Here is a 19,617-nt window from a genome sequence, read left to right as displayed (position 1 = left end):
TCCATATATCAGATTTTTTCCTAGTAATAACATGGGTCTAGGTATATAAAATTGAATTAATTATTAACTTCCTGGAACACAAAATTAAAAAGTGATCACTCAAAACATTATTTAAGCTTTGTACCATCTTAGTTGACTCTGAATTCCACTATTAGTGCCACCTACTGCTCAAATGCTGGATTTAATGACTATATCCAAAAGTCTGTGGTATGTGCATCAGTTTCAATAGTTCCTAACAGACTTAGTACACCACTTTCTTCAATGAAATATGACCATTTCTTTCACTTGTTTTGAGGAGATGGTAAATCATGAGATTAATCAATATGCTTGAGATAATTACAAAAATGTGGGGGAAAAAAAATTATAGTGACATTTAGTTAAAAAGTAAGAATAATTTACCATAATCCAAATTAATAATATATATCTTTTAAATGCTGTGCTGGTGGTATTTCAAAATATGAACACTAGCACTTGATGACAGGTCTATCATCATTATTTAAGATTTGATCAATACATTTTTGAAATAGATAAATATTTGTTAATAAAGTGAAAAAACACCAGAAAACAGAAGTCCTAAAAGATAAAACCTTCAAAATCCTTAATTTTTAATTATTAGAACAGTCAATTTATTTTTAAACTTAGCTTATTATTTCAAATATTTATATTTACATTTTCTGAGCACCTGGAAGTAACTACACTACCGGGAGAATATATGTGTATTTCCCTCTGTGAGGGCTTGGCACTTAAGAAAAGGAAAAAACCACAAACTTCCTTTATTCCTTTTAAGTTTAAGCCTATTTTGCCCTTCTCCTAATCCATCTGTCACAGCAAGAAATAAGTAAGTTTTCTGGTGATTTAGTGCTTTAAAACCACCACACCCTCCCAGAAGCAGAAGTAAATTAAATATAATGAATTCAGAGCTACTGAAAACAATTTATTTGTGGATTCTTGGCTAAACTCTTCTTCCTGCTTCCAGCTCACATTAAAGAAAAACAGACCAATCATGATGACTTATCTGCAAAGAATTAGATATATGTTTCAGACATCAGAGTATAATACAGCCTACCTTAGTATCTGAAGATGAAAACAAACCTTCAGTATATTAATGTATACTGAGTATATTAATGTATTATAATTAATAATATATTGGAGAAGACAGACTCAGAACCCCACAAGGTAATCAGGCAAGAGTGTGTTGAAAACGAAGGCTAGAAGAAGGTACATTTATTGCATGTACAGAATCACAGAATCAGTTATGTTGGAAAAGACCTCTGAGATCAAGTCCAAACTATGACTGAACACCACCATGTCAACTAGACAACAGCACCAAGTCCCACATCCAGTCCTTCCTCCAGGAATGGTGGCCTTTCTGGGAAGCCCATTCTGAGATCTAATCACTCTTTCTGTGAAGAAATTCTTTCCCATGTCCATCCTTAACCTCCCCGGGCACAGCTTAAGACACTGTTCTCTTGTACTATTGCTGATTGCCTCAGAGATGAGGCCAACCCTCAGCTGGCTACACAATCCTTTCAGGGAGTGAATAGGTTCCTCCCGAACCTTCTCTTCCCACAGGTCCTTTCCTGCCAGGGCAGTTCTTCAGTCACTCTGCCCCAAGTCTGTAATGCTGCCTGGGGTTGTTGTGGCCAAAGTGTAGGACTCAGCACTTGGTCTTGTTGAACCTCATGCCATTTTCTCTGTCCATCTGTCTAGCTACTTGGATGACTGGTTGAAGGATCAGCAGCACAGCTATGGAGTTCCTCAATCCTTCTGGTAACAAGGACTTCTGGTAGAAGTAACGCTGGCCCATTACAGGATGTTTGTGGTCCCCTCACAAACACAGATATGGATAAATCCAAGGTGTTTAATGCACTCTTTGCCTTCATCTTTAACACTTCCTAAACAGGAAGACTATGATTCCAAGAATGATAAAATCCCTGTTGACTCTGAACTTGTTGATATCTTCTGCTCGAGCTGGATCCCTATAAATGTATGGGGCCTGATGGGATTAATCCAAGAGTCAAAGAGTTAAAGAGTTAGCTGATGTCATCACAAAGACTTTCTCAGTGATTTTTGAGTACTCTTGAGATTTTGGAGAGGTCCCAGTTGACTGGCAACTGGTGAATGTTGTCTTGATTTTCAGTGGAAGGATGCTCTCATACAGAAAGAAACCACAGACCTGTCAATCTCACTTCAGTGTCCAGTAAAATCAGGAAGACTATTCTGGGAGGTATTTCAAAATACCTGGAGGACAACAAAGTCATCAGTTACAGCCAGCATGGCTTCATGAGGGGAAGTCCTGCTTGTCTAATCTTATCCTCTATGACAGGGTAACCCACCTAGTTCATCTATGAAAAGCCAGTTGATGTAATCTCTGAACTTCAGCAAAGCTTTTGATACCATCTCTCACAGGATCCTTCCGGACAAAATGTGCACACATCACGTGATGGGCAAATGGCTCATGGGTCAGGCACATGGGGTGAGACATGAGAGAGGGGACCTATCACTAGTGTGGTTCCACCAGGCTCCATACTTGGCCCGGTTCTTCAACATTTTCATAAATTACTTGGATGTGATGCCTTTTTCAACCTAGAAATGAAACAACACACTTATATTAGTGTGTTGTAGCTGTGTATAATCAAGATAGTATAGGAATTAATATAAAAGTGGATCTTTATTGAAGGCCTCCAGGGGCAGTTATGGAAAAATGTCCACAAAAGCCCACTGCCCACAGGGGTGTGTACAGTTTTATAAGTTTGATAAATTAGCTTACTTGACAAAAAAAGCATCAATTAGGAGCAGAAGTGGTAATGCAATTCCCACCAAGTCTAAGCCCCTTCTAAATTCTCCTGCCTTAGATAGGCCTGAATCTTGTTCATGAAAATATGTCTGAAGTGCTGTGTTTTGGCCTTGGTTTCTAAGGAGAGCCAAGATAGGAGAGGGGCTTTGGAACATGTTTTGTCTGTCTGCCTAGGAAAATGTTGAAGTTGGGCTACAATAAGAAGTCATGAAGCTACAGATATATGTGTAAAGAATATAGAGATTAAGTAAAAGAAAATAGGTAAAAACCAAAACAGCATCAGATGCAGGACTGGAAGGAATACTAAGTTACCAACACCACTAAATTGAGAGCAGCCGTCGGCTCCCTTGAGGGCAGAGAGGCCCTGCAGAAAGATCTCTACAAATGAAAGAGATGACCAGTCATCAAACATATGAAGTTAAAAAAGGGGAAGTTACAGATTCTGCATCTGGGATGGGACAACCCTAAATGTACAGACTGGGGAATGAGAGGCTGGAGAGCAGCACCGTGGAAAGGGAGGTGGATATCCCAATCAACAGAAAGTTGAATATGAGCTAGCAGCCAGGAGGGCCAACCCTGTTCTGGGGGCATCTTGCCAGCCAAGCAAGAGAGGGGATTGTCCTGCTCTGCTCTGAGCTGGGACACCCTCCCCTCCAGTGCTGGGGGCAGTTCTGAGCAACATAATCCAAGAAAATTTTAAAGCTATTAACGTCTCCAAAGGTGGACCACAAGGATGGTAAACGGTCTAGAGAGAAAGCCTTATAAGGGTGACTGAGGTCTCAGTGCTGAGACCTCACTGCGGGCTGCAACTTCCTCATGAGGGGAGGAGGAGGGGCAGGCACTGATCTCTGTGAGGAGTGACAGAACCAGCAGGAATGGCCTCGAGCTGATTCAGAGGAACTTCAGATTGGATATCAGGAATTTTCACCCAGATGATAGTTTGGCACTGGAACAGGCTCCCCAGGGAAGTGGTTGCAGCACCAAGCCTGACAGAATTCAAAAAGTGCCCTCGGGCACACAGTGTAACTCTTGGGGCTGTCCATTGCAGGGCTGAAGTCGAACCCTGTGATCCTGATGGGTTCCTTTCAACTCAGCATATTCTCTGAATCCACGAATATATGACACTCATGATAAATACCTGAAATATCATCTTGCTTGACTCATTCATAAGAAAGAAACTGCAATACACACCACATACAGAGCTTCCTACCCCTTCACATGGGAAGCAGTTTCAAATGTACATACCATTTATTTTAAAATTAATTGATTTTTTAATATCATCTATCATGAGTTATCAGCCAATATTAGTGCCAAAACCATGTAGATTCTGGAACTCCAAAGATTCTGGAGGATTTTGCTGGAACCAAACAGTACATTCAGAAAGCTGCATTCATGTGAAAATGAGGTCATATTTAGGAATTTTTACTGACACTATTCTTTAAGTTCAGACAACTCATTAAACAACAAATATCACCTCTCCCTTCACTCTTCTGTTTCAGGACTTCAGCAAAAAACATACAAACAGTTTTCTGATATATGTAAGTATCCTTAGAAATAAGAAGCATTCAGTATCATCACAGGAACTACCTGTAAGATTAAATTTCAATTTGCAAATTTGAAAAATGTTAATGAAATTGTAAGTTTTTCTGCTTGCATTTTGTGGTTTTGACATTTTGCAACTAATGACCAAACTCAAGTTTTGACTAATCTGAAGTCCAGCAAAGACGACCTTTTTTCCACTGACTTGAACCATCTTCTCAATTCAAACCTCTCTCTGCTATATGTAACACAGGACAACAAAAAATGATTGCTTTTGGGCTTACTAATGGCCTTCCTGCGCTTGGATACATCTTCTTGCCATAAATCAAGTTCCAAGTGACAGTAGCTTTTTCCAAAAAAAAAAAAAAAAAGGCCTGGCAACTTTTTCAGCCTCTCAATTCACTTTCTTTGAAAGTCATTTTGCTGCAGGTATAATGAAAAGGGTTTCCCAGATAGCCTACTTCCTTATCTATACAGCCAAAACCCAAATAAATCTCTGTGTGAACATTACGATAGAGGTTGTCTATACAGATTTGTTTATCTTAGCAGCTAGGCTGATAATGCCATTTAAGACAATATACTTTATGAAAATAAATTACAGGCCTAGTGAAAACATGGCAGTGCAGCCGGTGAAACAATGGAATATATGGGAGTTAAGATGAGCTTTTGAGCTTGATACTAAGCTAGGCATGCTGAATTTCATATTATTTAAAAAATGTACTTTTTAACTGGCATTCATAGCAGTGATCATAAAAAATGGATTTCTTTACAAGAATATTCATTGCAATGAAGAAAAGTACTTAGTCAAGTTAGACAGGATACAAAAACATGGCTACAATGTTCCAAAACAATTTTGTTTGAAAGGCTGGGAATATAAATGAACACAGAAAGAACAAGATGATTTTATGTTCAGAATAAATCGTGCTGATTCAAAACCAAGGGATTTGTAAAGCTAAATTTTTTAGCATTCTTTTTTAAATAATCTTTGTTCTAATTAATGTCAAATAATGAATATTTATTATAATTTAATATTACATAATAAATAATATGTAAATATTATAATTAAGAATAGAATAGAATATTTCATTTGGAAGTGATCTCCAATGATCCAACTGCCCAACCACTTCAGGGCTGACTGAAAGCTACAACAAGTATTAATGGCATTATTCAAATGCCTTATAAACACTGACAGGCTTCGAGCACCTCCCTAGGAAGTCTGTTCCACTGTCTTGTTAAATAAATACTTTCTGAGGTTCAGATTCAGCCTGCATCTCCCTTGATGCCCAATAGAACTGTTCCCATGCATCTTATCACTAGATATTAGAGATGTATCAGCTTCTTTGTCTTGCTTCCTTACCTTGGGAAGCTGCAGAGACCAGTAAGGTCTCAGCCTCTTTTTCTTTAAACTACAGCAGCCCAAAGTCCTTAGCTGCTCCTCAGAGGACATGGCTTCAAGTCGTTTTCCCAGCTTTGCTGCCCTCCTCTAAATGCGTTCAAGCACCTTCATATCTTTTATAAATTGTGGGGCCCAGCACTGCATCCAGCATTCAGGGTGAGGCCATGCTAATGCTGAGTTCAGTGGGACAATCACCTCGTTGGACTGGCTGGTGGTGCTATGTCTGATGCACCCCAGGATGCAGTCTGCCCTCCTGGCTGGCAGGACTGCCTCAACATTGAGCTTAACATCAACCATGAGCCCCAGATCCCTTTCTGAAAAGCTGCTATTCAGTCACTCCTCCCCCAATGTGATCTTGTGCTCTAGGTGAAGAATCTGGCATTTGAACTTAAATTTTGTCTCATTAATCTTTGTCTAGTGTTACAGTCCATCTAGAAAAGTCTGCAAGGTCACTCTGCAAGAGTCAACAGCACTTCCCAGTTTTGTATCATCAACAAACCTGCATTCTCCTGTATGCAGATAATGAGAAAATATTTTGAACAGGACTGGCCCTAAAACTGATTCATGAGGAACACCCCTGGTAAGTGGCTGCCAGTCAGATATAGCCTGATTCATCACAATCCTTCCAGCTCTGAACTGACATTCTTCCAGGTCTTCATCCACAGCATTGTGAGCCCTCTCAGCCCACAACTGGACAACATTTTCCAGAAGGGTACTGTGAGGGATAGCCTTACTAAAATCCAGAAAAGCCCCATCCACCACCTTTCCTTTATCCACTTGGAGGATATCATAAAAGGATATCGAATTAGGTGAACAGGGCCTTTGCGAACCAAGGTTGACTGCATTGTTATTTAAATGCCATTCAGAAGTATCCAGAAACTGAAATCTTCTCCAGAAACCGAAGCTAGAACTATTACATTTGTAGTCCCTGGGTCTTCCTGCACACCTTTCATGTAAATTGAATATTATATTGGCTAGTTTCCAGTTGGCAGGGACCTTCCCACACTCCCAAGACCTTTGGTATATGATGCAAAGGGGTCATGCAGTAACGATAATAAAAATAATTCTGGTAATCATAGTAGTTCTCATATTCATTGTTAATATACCCTGAAATACATAAATGTTACGAAAGACCAGTGTCACAAGCCAAGATTTAGGTGCACTGAATGTCCTAATGAAACACCTGGCTCTAATCAGAGGTTTTTGACTGTATTTGACTTAAAAGTTTACTGCAATGTTTCCACTTCAGGTCGCAAAATTACCTCATTATTCTGTTTTGCTTTGTCATATTAAGCATGCACTGACATTGTAGGTCACAAGATGCATTCAATATACAGAAAAGTGCTAAATGCTACTATTGCTATCTAACATCTTACCTCACAGTAGACTCTTTGTAACAGTAAATCATTTTAATAGAATACTTTAAATCACTATGGACCTAAGACACAATTTTGCATATTTTATTCATTTGTAAATGAAGAAATTTCATTTGCTACTGAAGTAGTAGCAAGATGCTACTTACTGCATCTTGCTATGAAATTAAACAGAACATTAATAAGCCAGGTGCAGAACTTTACATCAGTTAAAAGCAAGCACTGAAAATACTTGATGTTATATATATATACCAGGATTTCATATCCTGTCTAAGCCTTAGAGTATTCATAAGTGTCTCCCTCCTAGTAGAGCCACTTAAATCACAGTTCTTTCAGCCTCCTGCCACACTAATGCAACAAAACCTCCTTTCCTTTGTGGAATCAACTGAAAGTCACTGCTTCAAAACTGTTTCATTTCTAGTCCTAATAAACAGAGTATTTTTGTTTTGTCAGGGTCTATTGAATTTCATCTTCCTTTTGATTTCTGTATGTTTGCCAAAAATATTTTTAATATTTTAGCATGTGTTCTTCATTTTAGTTTTTGCTTCCTATGTCAAATCCTTGGAAACATAGGAATTACAGTAATAAATACTATTTTATGACCTATTGCCAGGCTAAGCAAGCTGAAGTATTACATAAGCTTTCTCTAATTTCTAAATTACTTTCTCAGATCTATGTGAAAAAGCATTCTTACTGGACTTTTTCCGTATTTGAAGATCAGCACTTACTGCATTTAAATGTATTTAATCTCACTGTCACCTCAGTACCCTAGTGTCAAATGCATCCTACATTTCAGCAAACATTTCTGCCACCATAATGGTTCACTTGATAAGACATGACTGTTTACAGAAATGGCTAGCCTGGAAAAATGAAGACAAGCCTACTAGATGAATATATGCCTTTTTCTAGTATTTGTCTGGGTTGTCTTACGGTATATTAGACAGCTCATATGATGATTGGCTGTGATAACAATTAAATTGAAACTATCAAACGACTAATACCACTGGGTTCCTTACAGATATGATGACACTGTCAGGGGTTGAGCAACTAATCATCATATCATCTCCTTACACATAAAATCCCTAGAATTACATTGCTTTTTAAAATCAGTATGAAATAATGACATGAAAAAAACCTTAGAATTCTTTTGTCAATTTTACATTTGTGTTGTGCAACTTTAACAATTACACTGCTAATTAATATCACAAGAGTTTGTTAACATACTTACAGATACATTTGGACATATAGATATATAAAATGCGTTAAAAACTGAGACCACATTATACAAACAACAGGAAACATGGTATTTGATTAACTGCATTTGATTTCATTATTCCATTGGCTTCACTTGAAACAGCAGGTTTAAGCCACTGAGTAATGAAACCCTGCACAATCTCAACACCTGATACTGAGCCAACAGCACTCTACACAAGGCCAAAGGCCTTAAATCCATGCATAATGACTAAACCCAGGAAAAGTGATTGTATTCTAAGAATTCTTGGTGTAGAAAAAATATTTTGCACTTTTAACTAATTAAAAATACAAATGACCCACCATTTTGTAAGCAGATAAAAAGAACCACAATGCAAGTTTGAATGACAATTTTATTTAAATTAAACTATATTATATGAAAGAAGAAAATAGAAAAATGAAATTTTATATGTAAAAAAATAGATACATAGCACTATAAAATTATAGCACAGAAGTATATCCTTCTCCCTGCCCTACACTCCTTGTTCAGAACAGCTAAAAGTTTTTTACATAGTAATGCTCCACCATTTCTTGTAAAGATAATTTTTAATATTATATCTGTATGCTGCTTCTATCTGTCTGTTTAAAGAACCAGACCAAAATGGTTACTTACTGTATGTAGCAGGTAATGGCTGTTATGTTAGGATATTTAATGTTTTAGTTCTGATCTTACATCACTTGATACTGATTCTGCTGGTATGAGAAATATTACTCCTCCCACTCTCATTTTCCATTGCTCTTACTATCATTTGTTTCTGACTGATTTCTGATGATGTAAGGATAACCATCTGTGAAATAGGATTAAATCATCATAGGTATCAATGAATGGAAAAAAATTAAAACAAATATGTTTTAAAAATTTATCTGCTCAATGGCTTAATTTGAATTTTACAAGCAGCCAGCATATACTCACTGTGACAAAAAAAAAATGTCTATAATTCTATATGCAGTCAATTAGATAGCAGAATGGGAATACCTAAATAAGGATCATGCTAAAATTAGTCACTTCACTGCCTGAAAGTATTTAAAAAGTGTACATTCTTAGCCAAAATTCTCAGTGAAGAATTCTTTCAAGCTAAATAGAGCTGCTCTTCTTTTATCCAGCATTATTTCAGCTTCTCTTCTTAGATCACAACTGTAAGACATTTTTTAATGAACTAACATCCATAAATTTATTTTCTTTCAGGGATATACACAATAAGTACAAATACAATATAGTTTAGCCATATCACTGATTTGAAGCCAATGTTTGTCTCTTAGGAACATCAGCCATGAAAAGGTATGGCATAAATGATTTTCTACTACTGCCAATATTTCATAAAATAAAATTAATCCTATGCACAAGTATGTGAAACTGAACTGAGTGACTTTACAGCATTTTATGTAAAACAGAAATTTGTCTGGATGAAATTCAGTGACATGAAATTCATTGACATGTGAAAATCATGGAGAACTAGAAGTAAGTAAAATAAAGTAAGTAAAATAGACATGATAGGTAGAAACTGTCAGGAGGAAAACTTTGTCCATGTATGTTGATCATGCAAATACAACTGAACAATCAATCATCTTAAAAGAGCATGTAGGATGACAAAGAACTGAATTAAATTTCACCAGTAAAGAAATCTGTAGGGAAAAAGTAAGGACAGATTTCTCAAAAAATTCTGGTATCTAGGGATACCTTCTTATGACATCTTTCAATATTCTTTATTTTCCTAACTAACTAATCTCTGAAAGCTCTGACTACAGGAATTTACAGTGATAATTAAGAAATCTGGGACTGCCGTTTCACTAATTTTCTAAAGTAACATCTCTACTTTTTGCAAGAAGTTTTCTAATGTTATCGTATGGTGACTTTATGATGTTTGTAGCCCCAGCTGTCTGTTCTGTTTACGCTGGATGTTAAGTTCTGCACCTTTAAGGCTGGTTCTGAGAGTGAAGTGGGGGAGCAGAAGCCACAGTTTGTGTTCAGAAATGGCACTCGATGCCCCACATCCTTCTCTGGACTGTGCTGTCTGCAGCACGGACAGACAGAGGGACAGAGCTCTCCTTTGCTGTTAGTTTTCAGCTAGCTGAGGTGGGGAAGTTCCCCAGACAGTGGCTTTTTTTCTTGGATCTGTTGAAACCTGCTCTGCACTGAAACCCCAGACAAACCCCGGGAGCTCAGGCCTGTGGCCCAGCGGGGCCTGGGACATGGCATTTTCCAGCCAGGAGGGACTGATAAGAGACTCAGTGAGCCGAGCTACACACCATGACAAGGACTTTCTGAATTTGCCATGTCTTCAGAACTGTGAAAGGTTTTATTGTTTAACACTATGTATTTTTTATGCTTGTGAATACTTTGCTTGTCAAAAAAGCTTTGTCAGCTTTTTTCCCACTTTTGGCCAAGGATATCTTTTCCCAAACCAGCTGGGGGAGAGGATCCTTGAATCTGCTTTCTAGAGGGACCCCTTTGGAAGTTTCCTCCCAAATTTGCCCTAAACAGGGACTAGCTTTAAATTAATGACTGTAGTACATTATTTATAACATAATGGTGTGCAAGAGAAGAAAAGATCTGTAAAATTCAAACTAATGAAAAAAGGAGCCACAGTATTACCTGACTGAAAAAAATGTATTTGATAATTTTTGCATATAGAAACATGAGTGGAAATATAAAAAGAAGTATTAACCATAAAAAACACTAGGTGAGGCACTTGCCAGAAACTTCTTAAAATATTTATAGAAGCTATTCAATCATTTTCATATATAGTAAATTATTACAAATGTAGTTTTTTTAAGAACTACACAAAAGACAACAATAGATACCTGTTAAGTCAGCATACTCAAGTGCATATACCTAAAAGCTGAACTCAATACCCTGCATCATGTATTTACACCGATAGACCCTTGTACTTTTACTGATGCAAAATTTATAAGGTGTACTACTTTCTAAAGCACCACCATGTACATGCTTGCAATTAACTGAACTTAACATACTTTACCTTTGAACTCAGCTAAGGAATATGAGACATGTATTTGATTTTCTTTTGTATCCTTTTCTGGCTACTAGATAAATGTCATCACCTCATCTTTATAAAGATCAATAAGTTATTACATATTTAAAACTGTACTGAAGGGAAGGTTAATATTTATTTGCCAGAAATAATATTTGCATAACCACAAAAAATATTTCAAAATAGTTTATAACATTACAGATGAATATTTCTAATTCTGGACTATTTCATAAGCCATTCCAAGAAATCTGCTTGCCATTTTGTAACTATCAGTAAGGGTTTTTTTAGGCTAAAATTGTACTGGCTACCTGTCCTCTTGTTTCACTATTTCACAAAATCCTATTTTGTGATTTTCAAGCAGCTGTGTTTCGTTTCTTAATCCTCCCTGCACAGCTACTCAGAAGAGGCTTTACAACATAAACTGTAAAGTAGTATTTTCTCAGCAGGAACAGCAGTGTTCCTCTTCAAAAAGAGGCTTAATAAAAGTAGGACTGCAATGAACATGGTAGCTGTGGTCACAAGGTGTTACACCTAGCATGACCACTGAAAGTTAGGAAGGTTTGGGGAATGATACCCCTTTGGTACTTCATGATTGAGATAAATGTCTTTCCAGTGTATTAAGCTCATGCACAGGTATTTTCTTAGTTCCCTTCATTCCAATTTCCAAAGCCTGTCCAAGTAGCAAACACATGGCATTAATCACTGTAACTATACAGCAAACAGTTTCAGATAAACACTGGTGTACATCATTTATGCAGGTCCAGCTGGAACACGGCAAATTTCTCCTACTGTGCAGCTAATATCCAGAATATGTACAGTTCTTCCTCCCATTTGTCTAGAAATGAGACATCCCACTGCACGTCTTCCAACACTACAGCTGTGCCACTCCATTTGTCTAATTTCTATGCCCTCTATGATAGCTGTCCCAGATGACAGATTACTTCAAAATAGCTCCTTCTCATTTCAGTACTACCAGGTATACAGAAATGAGCTTCTATTATCATTGAATCTATTGCCAGCAGCAGAAACAAAAACTGTAATACCTTTGATTTATCACCTCTGATTTGGAATTGTTTTGGGGTCTTTTTAGTTTGGTTGGTTGCTTTTGTCTAGTTTTGGTGTTGTTTTCTGTTTTAATGTGGAAATGTTGTGCTCTTAGAGTCTCACAAAAATCTCTATCAATAGATACCTCAGTATCAATGGATAAGGAAACACTGTACAGTAAATATTTCTTTCTTTTTTTAAAATTTCATTTTATGCAGCAGTGAATGTTCGATATTGAAGTGATCAGTTTCTAATAATATGGAAAGGAATAACCACCCTAGGCACTTCCCACAGAATTTTTACTTCTTTCAGGCTTACATATTGCCTGTGAAACACTGATACCATCTATATGTCAATATTTTTGTAATGCAGAGTATCAACATAATCAACAAGAGAAAATTGTCAGACAAGACAAAAAAACTGCCTTCTGAATTAATGTCCTGTTGGGACACAGGACATTTTGCTTTCCAGACAACAAGGAAACAACAAGGAAACAACAAGGAAAGCAGAGCAAACAGGAGCAACATTAGAAAATATATACTGTGATCTACATCCTTACTTAAAGCCTGCACACTTCTGTGCTTTACTCATGTACCTTAGTTAGCAGTTGAAGCTAAGCCTTCTTGATGCCCTCAGGTCTTGACTAAGCTTTATAAAGGAGTAACAATAAAAAAAAAATAAAACTTAAAAGTGAAAAGCAGGAGTCCTGAAAATTAACTGAATAGAATTGCTGCTGGTTTCACTACTAGAAGGAAGCACCTATTTCCGCCTTCCTAAACAATTTCTTGACTTCTATATGACACCAGAACCCTTGCTCTACAACTAGGGACAATGTTTGATACCCACCATTTTCAAGACCTAAAACCAGATTTAGGTGGCTTTAATGTGAAATGAATGGACAGTAAAAGGAAAGCTATTTCATCTCTAATGTCTGGGGAATATAGGAAGATCCTACACTTTATTGATTTTTATTGATTATACATGGATCACAGAATAGGTAGGGTTCAAAAGGACCGCAGTGGGACCATCCAACCTCCCTGCTCAAGCAAGCACACAGCACAGGATTGCATCCAGACAGCTCTTGAATATCTCCAGTGAGGGAGACTCCACAGCTTCTCTGGGCAATCTACTGCAGAGCACAGTTACCTCCACACTAAAGTAGTTCTTCATATTCAGACAGAACTTCTTGTGCATCAGTTTTTCTTCCCATTGCCTCTTGTCCTTTTGCCTGGCGCCACTGAGGAGTGCCTGGTCCATTCTCTTTGCACTTTTCCTTTCAGTTACTTATAGATATTGATAAGGTCTCCTCTCAGTTGTCTCTTTTCCGGGTTAAACATGATCCTTTTCCTAAGCTTTTCAGTTACTTATAGACATTGATAAGGTCCCTTCTCAGTCGTCTCTTTTCCAGGCTAAACATGACCCTTTTCCTAAGCCCTCACAAAAGAGATGCTCAAGTCCCTGCATCATCTTTATAGACCTTTGCTGGACTTGCTCCAGAAGCTTCATGTCTCTCTTGTACTGAGGAGCTCTGAACTGGACACAGAACTCCGGATGTGGCCTCACTAGGACTGAGTAGAGGTGGGGGATCACCTCCCTCAATCTGCTGGCAGTGCTCCTTCTAATGCCCCCCAGGAAACCACTGACATTCTTGGCTAGAAAGGCGTGTGTATTAAGCACCGACAAATAAAAGAATCAAAGCACTGTTCCACTCTTATGGTTCTCAGCACAAACTTTAAAAGGAAAGAGCTCCAAAATAAATAGCATGGACTCCTCTTGTCTGCCTGTCTCTGACATGCAACTTCAAACCTTCTCTTTTCAAGCCTTGTTTCCCTTAAATTTCAACATTTTCATACGGATGAATCTGTCCTGGAAAGCAGCCAACTCCACACACAGAAAATCAAAAGCAGTTTCCAATTATCTCAGACATTCATTCTTGGTCCAGACTCTCACAATATTCAGCCTAACAAGTAGAAGTTTAGCCTGGAATGTCTCCTGATTTACTCTAGTAACAATAAAAAACATCCAATATTTTGTCTCCTGTAAGACCTTGAAATATTATCATCTGCAGATGCCTTTTCTGCCCTTCTCCCTCCTCACATTGTAAACTTCCAAAGTCTAGAAGCCAAAAATTTATTTATATTCATAGTTCTTTAAGACCTAAATATTAAGAATTTGTCACAGTTTAGGAACCTTAAAAAACATGGTAGCATCTGTAAGGCATGGAACTAGTTACTCTACATGGCCACGGAGAGAAAAAACTGACAAATTTAGTTGTAAAGACAAGGACATATCAGGAAAAATGTTGCTGCTCCATGCTGTGGAAGGTATTTGTGGCAGTCAAGCTGGGTGAAACAAACCATTGAACAAAATGAATGTAGGTAGACACTTCTGCTCCTGGAGCTACCTGATTTCACTGATCACATTAGGGTTGCATACTTGTGGGTTGAATTGTGAGTAAAATCTGATTTCCACCTCTGGATGGGATCTTGCAAGAGGCGCAAGTGCCAAGCTGTGTCTGTGATAGAACCATTGCAGAACAGTTAGTGGAACATATGAAAGTTATATAGGCATCTTCTGCAGTCCAGGGTCACATACATACCACAGGGATGAGTAAAGCATAAGCAACCACAGATAAAACTCACTCTGGTCTGTTTTGTATTTCATTTTATCTAGCTAATTCCTGTTCATATCTACAAAATATTCCTACAGCAGCTGTGCGAGGCAGAGGAACTCTTTCCCAAAAAGGCATCATCAATGGTGTGTTTTTCCACAATGCTACTGTTGCGGACTATACAAGATGAAGATTTGTGTAAGTTTGCAATGTAGAGGATTTGCAATAATAGAATTATCTTCCAGGCTAATGCCCTTAGCACTGAATTATGCTGTGTCTTGGGAAGTAATACAGCAAACCATTGTACTTTTAGCAATTCAAAATTTGAATCCCACCAAAACTTCCTAATAATGCCCTGTTTCACTGCAGGCTCCTTGCTTTCTCTGATGTTGTGCCTTTATCTAAATCCACACTCACAGTATGTTCATGAGTTCTCGTACGTTCCCCATTTCAGATTAAATCCATAAATCCACTCCTGGGGCAAATATATTCCAGCAGTTGCAAAAGCCATGTGCGTTATGGTTAGAAACAATGCTCAAACTTTGTATTTTAGTGGTTTTAATGTAAAAAAATTAATTAAAACTGAAATTTATTTTAATTTTCATTTCATAACCAATAATGTTTTGTTCATTAGTCATTTGTATATGCATATCATTATGTATTGCTTTTAAAATAGGATGCAATACTTGTGTTGTCTGAAATAGGCACTGAGCAACTATTATTGCTCTTACCATGAAGCAAAAAATAGTCACAAAAGCTACATATGCCTTAAAAAAAATTGATTAATAATCAACAGGACAAGTAAAGAAACAGACCACATTGTACAGTCAGTTGATTTTGAAACTCAGACACCCCCTCTATCTTTTGCAACTGCTGTGGTTTTTGTTAGAGAGATATGAAGACTGTTGTGTCTCTACAAAAGCCAAAATGAGAACTCTGGTTTAGAGCATGCTCTTTCAAAACACATGCATGCACATTTCATGACTAGTAGTCTTGTAAATGCATTACAAGAAACGATGAACAGAAAGAATACTATTTCCACCTGAGTTTTCACACTGTTTTTTGCTTTTCCTTGCTCGTTTTCCCAGCCTCCCTTTAATTTGCAGAGCTTTTAATGGAATATAAAAATGTAATTTTTTGTTCATTTTCAACAACGTGGAAGTTGTACATAAAAAGTGCTCCTATCAGTTAATAAAGACAAAACCTTATCTTAGGGAGTAAAGGACAGGTCCATGGTTATGTTAGAACATCAATCTATCAATCTTCCTGTTTCCATTGGTTAGATTGGGAAGAATTTTTAAAAGATAATATAAGGAACAATCATGGCATTAGAGGTAAGAATTTTAAATAAAGCTTTGCTGACATCCAACTTCCCATATGAAAAGAAATATGTATGTCTTTAGGGTTATTGTTTGATATATATGCACGTAAGTGTTGCTAGTTGTCTCTAACGTTAATGTCAGGGCTGTCTGTAATTATTAAAATAGCTAATAAAATTACGTAAGGTTTTTTTCTAGTAAAAATCCAACTTCACAGAGTAACAGGAAAAAAGAAATCTTCTTGTAACCCTATATTGCTTGGCCTAGAGGATCAAGAAAAAACATATTGCAATTACACATTCCACAAATTTTCCTCTAAATTCTGTAAAGCTGTTTAATCATCTTCAACTCCTATAAACAGGCACCTAGTAATTCTGCAAACCTTGTAATGCCATGTAATATCAAAACACAAGACAGTAATCTTCAGTCATAAAGCCAGCCCTGCAAACTGAAGAGTATGATATTTCATGAAGTGTCTCCAAATCCAGTGTCTATTCATTTCTAGGTGACAAAACAAAATGTTCAGGTCATTTGACTACTACTATTTTCTCCCCTGAGTATTATCTAGAAAGTAGGCTTGTCAGTACATTAAGAGAGAGAGAGTTGAAAAAAGTGCATATTTCCTTTACTGTTTTCAAAAATTTCTTTTTGAAGTAATACAGTTCAGGTGACATATATCTGAAGTGGAAGAAGCATTTGCCTTTTTTATAATTGTCTCTTGTGAGGGAAATTTTGCAGCAGCTTAACCTCATCTTAAAACTGTTCATGCAACTTTTCAAGGTCACTGTTAATTGAGCAAATTTCTGTGTAAATGCTGATTGAACAAAGATAAGGTACCCAGAGTAGCACTAAAATGTGAATCAAATGCATTCATAAAGTGGTTGTCTTGAGTTGTATTTAATATATAACCTGTTGTGTGTAACACCCTTGTTTCACTATTTCTTCTTTTCTTCACTCTTATCTGTCATACCCTGCATACTCACATTACAATTTTATGGTCAAAAGTCACAAACACAGTAGACATTTTTTCTAGACAAGTATTATCTGAAAAAGTTTATAATGAACAGCATTGGGACTACAATAAGGTCCATTTGTAAAGAACTGCATTTAACTTTGCCAGAGAGAATCCTCTGTGTTACAATGTACTGCTTTGAGCTCTATGAAGTGAATTAGTTATGTTTAGAAAGAACTTACCGCGTAAAACAGTGAGTCTTGTGGACACACTTATCTCACCAACACTGTTGGAAGCCACGCATTCGTAAATAGCTTCATCTCGTGGTGTGCGCAGTGGTTGTATTCTGAGAACTGACCCAGATCCATCATCAAACTCTATTACCTATAAAAGGAAACAAAAGCTGTCACAGATGTTGTTACAAATACCTATGCCTCAACTAATCTGTTCATGAACTTTGGTTCATGAACTTTTGGTATTCAAGTCACCAAAGATAGGCTCATTTTTCAAATTTATGTACCAGGACAAATTCCAGTCATATGGGAAAATGTTTAAGTGGCAATACTGGAACATACAATGCTGTTCAGTGAGTACCCAGTGGCCACTTCAATATAGCTCCAAGAACTACAGGAGAAAAAACAAATGAAAAAACAAGACAAAACAAAAAAACCCAGCAAACAAGGGCTGTAAGAAAAAAAGTCTTTAACTTAATGCTCTCTTATTCTGTAGTTCACCAACAATACCTCTCAATTCTCTTAGCTAAAGTACTCTACCTTCAAATGACAATTACATTCATTTTAATTGCTGCCAGCTATAGTCCCTCTTAACACACAAAGTGCAGCTCACTCACTCATTTGTCTCCAAAGCTAAAACTGTCTGTAATTTCTGAACCAAACAGAATGACTCAGTTTAGCTTTGTATTTAACCCACAAAGTAAGTAAATTTATCCAACAAGTGATCATTTGGGAGACTAAATAATAAGGCTAAATGTCTAAGATTTAGTTTTAAAACATCAATATTTACACAAGAAGTAATAATATTTCTGTTAGAAAATACACGGAACAGATCTTATTTCCTTCATGAGCTGCAGTCAGAATCACATCAAATACTGGTGAGTACTGCTATGCTCCATGGGTCCTGGAAAAACCTTCTTAATAATTAAGTAATAGCAATAATCTATTTAATCTACTTTTTAAAAAAGAAATTTAAAAAAATTACTGAGAGGTATCAGTACTACTATCAGGTAAATGGCACTTATAAACAAAGTTCCATTTTTCAAATTTCAAGTTTTTCCTTTTTTTTTTTCTCTACAAAATAATTAATATCTGTCCATAATTTATATATTAATGCAAAAAGTGATTTGCATATATGTCTATCTGCACATGTCCTTGTGTCTTTCTGTCCCATTTCCACACAATCAACCCATGAGATCTCTGTACATGTTGACAATAAGAGAGATATAAAGTCCAGGGTCAGGAATGATGGTAAACGTGCCCTGCATCTCGCTATTTTCATTGTATGAATTTCTCAGTTCCTGCTTAGTGCTGAGGAGGCGAAAGTAAGATAAAACCCCGGGGATTTTTGATACTGAATTTTTTTGATAGCCCACAGGATGTATTATTTTTTCTTGTTCTTTCAGTAAAGCCATTGCCTTAAACAAATCTAGACAAGACAAAATATCTACTTGCTGCTAGTTAGTACAATTAAAGGAATAACATGAATTCTTGATAAATTGACATTTATGAGGGAGAGAAAAATTTCAGTCTTTAAGCAGTCACACTAACAATTTATAGATAAAAAAAATGGGAGCACAGGATCCAAAATTTTAAGTACGTCTCTGACGTACTTAAAAAGGAGTAATTGCTATTGTTTAAACCTGAATGCTGAATAAATGTATCTGGACAGACACTGAAAACAACTGCAGCAGATTGGATTGGGAAAATACTGCAGAGATTAAGTTTCAAGCTTGGTGTCTCAAAAATATGTATCATAAAAGGGATTTATTTTTCATGTGATGAGTTCTCCCCTTTCCTGCATATCACAGCTAGTTAATTCCTAACTCTTCCCCATCTCTTGAATGAGATTTTATTTCTTTTCTGAGATAGATATTTTAATAAAAGCAGTTTTGCACGCAGGGTAGAATGATGTCATTTTTAACTTTTATTTTTCCCTCTTCTGTTCCTTTTTAAGTTTCTCTGAGAAGGACTTCTCAGCAAATTAAAGTAGTTTTTTGTAATTCTTATTATTTAAATTAATTTAAAGGAAGAGAAGAAGAAAAGGATCCCCATTCAGAGTCTATATCTACAATATAAATAAAAGCTGAAAGATTAATAGAGAAGACCCTC

General features: G+C 36.8%; 1 protein-coding gene across 1 annotated transcript in view; it reads right to left on the bottom strand.

Annotated features, from left to right (window-relative positions):
- PTPRD (protein tyrosine phosphatase receptor type D) overlaps nt 1-19,617 on the bottom strand; it is a 382,186-nt gene that overhangs the window by 218,432 nt on the left and 144,137 nt on the right. Inside the window, exon 4 of the mRNA XM_058827273.1 lies at nt 17,515-17,656. Within this exon, the coding sequence (XP_058683256.1) occupies nt 17,515-17,656 (142 nt within the window). The remainder of the gene's footprint in view (nt 1-17,514; nt 17,657-19,617) is intronic.

This window comes from Poecile atricapillus, chromosome Z (assembly GCF_030490865.1).
Source record: "Poecile atricapillus isolate bPoeAtr1 chromosome Z, bPoeAtr1.hap1, whole genome shotgun sequence".
Taxonomy (NCBI): Eukaryota; Metazoa; Chordata; class Aves; order Passeriformes; family Paridae; genus Poecile; species Poecile atricapillus.
Note: the sequence above shows the minus strand (reverse complement) of the source record. Positions and strands in the feature narration are given on the sequence as shown.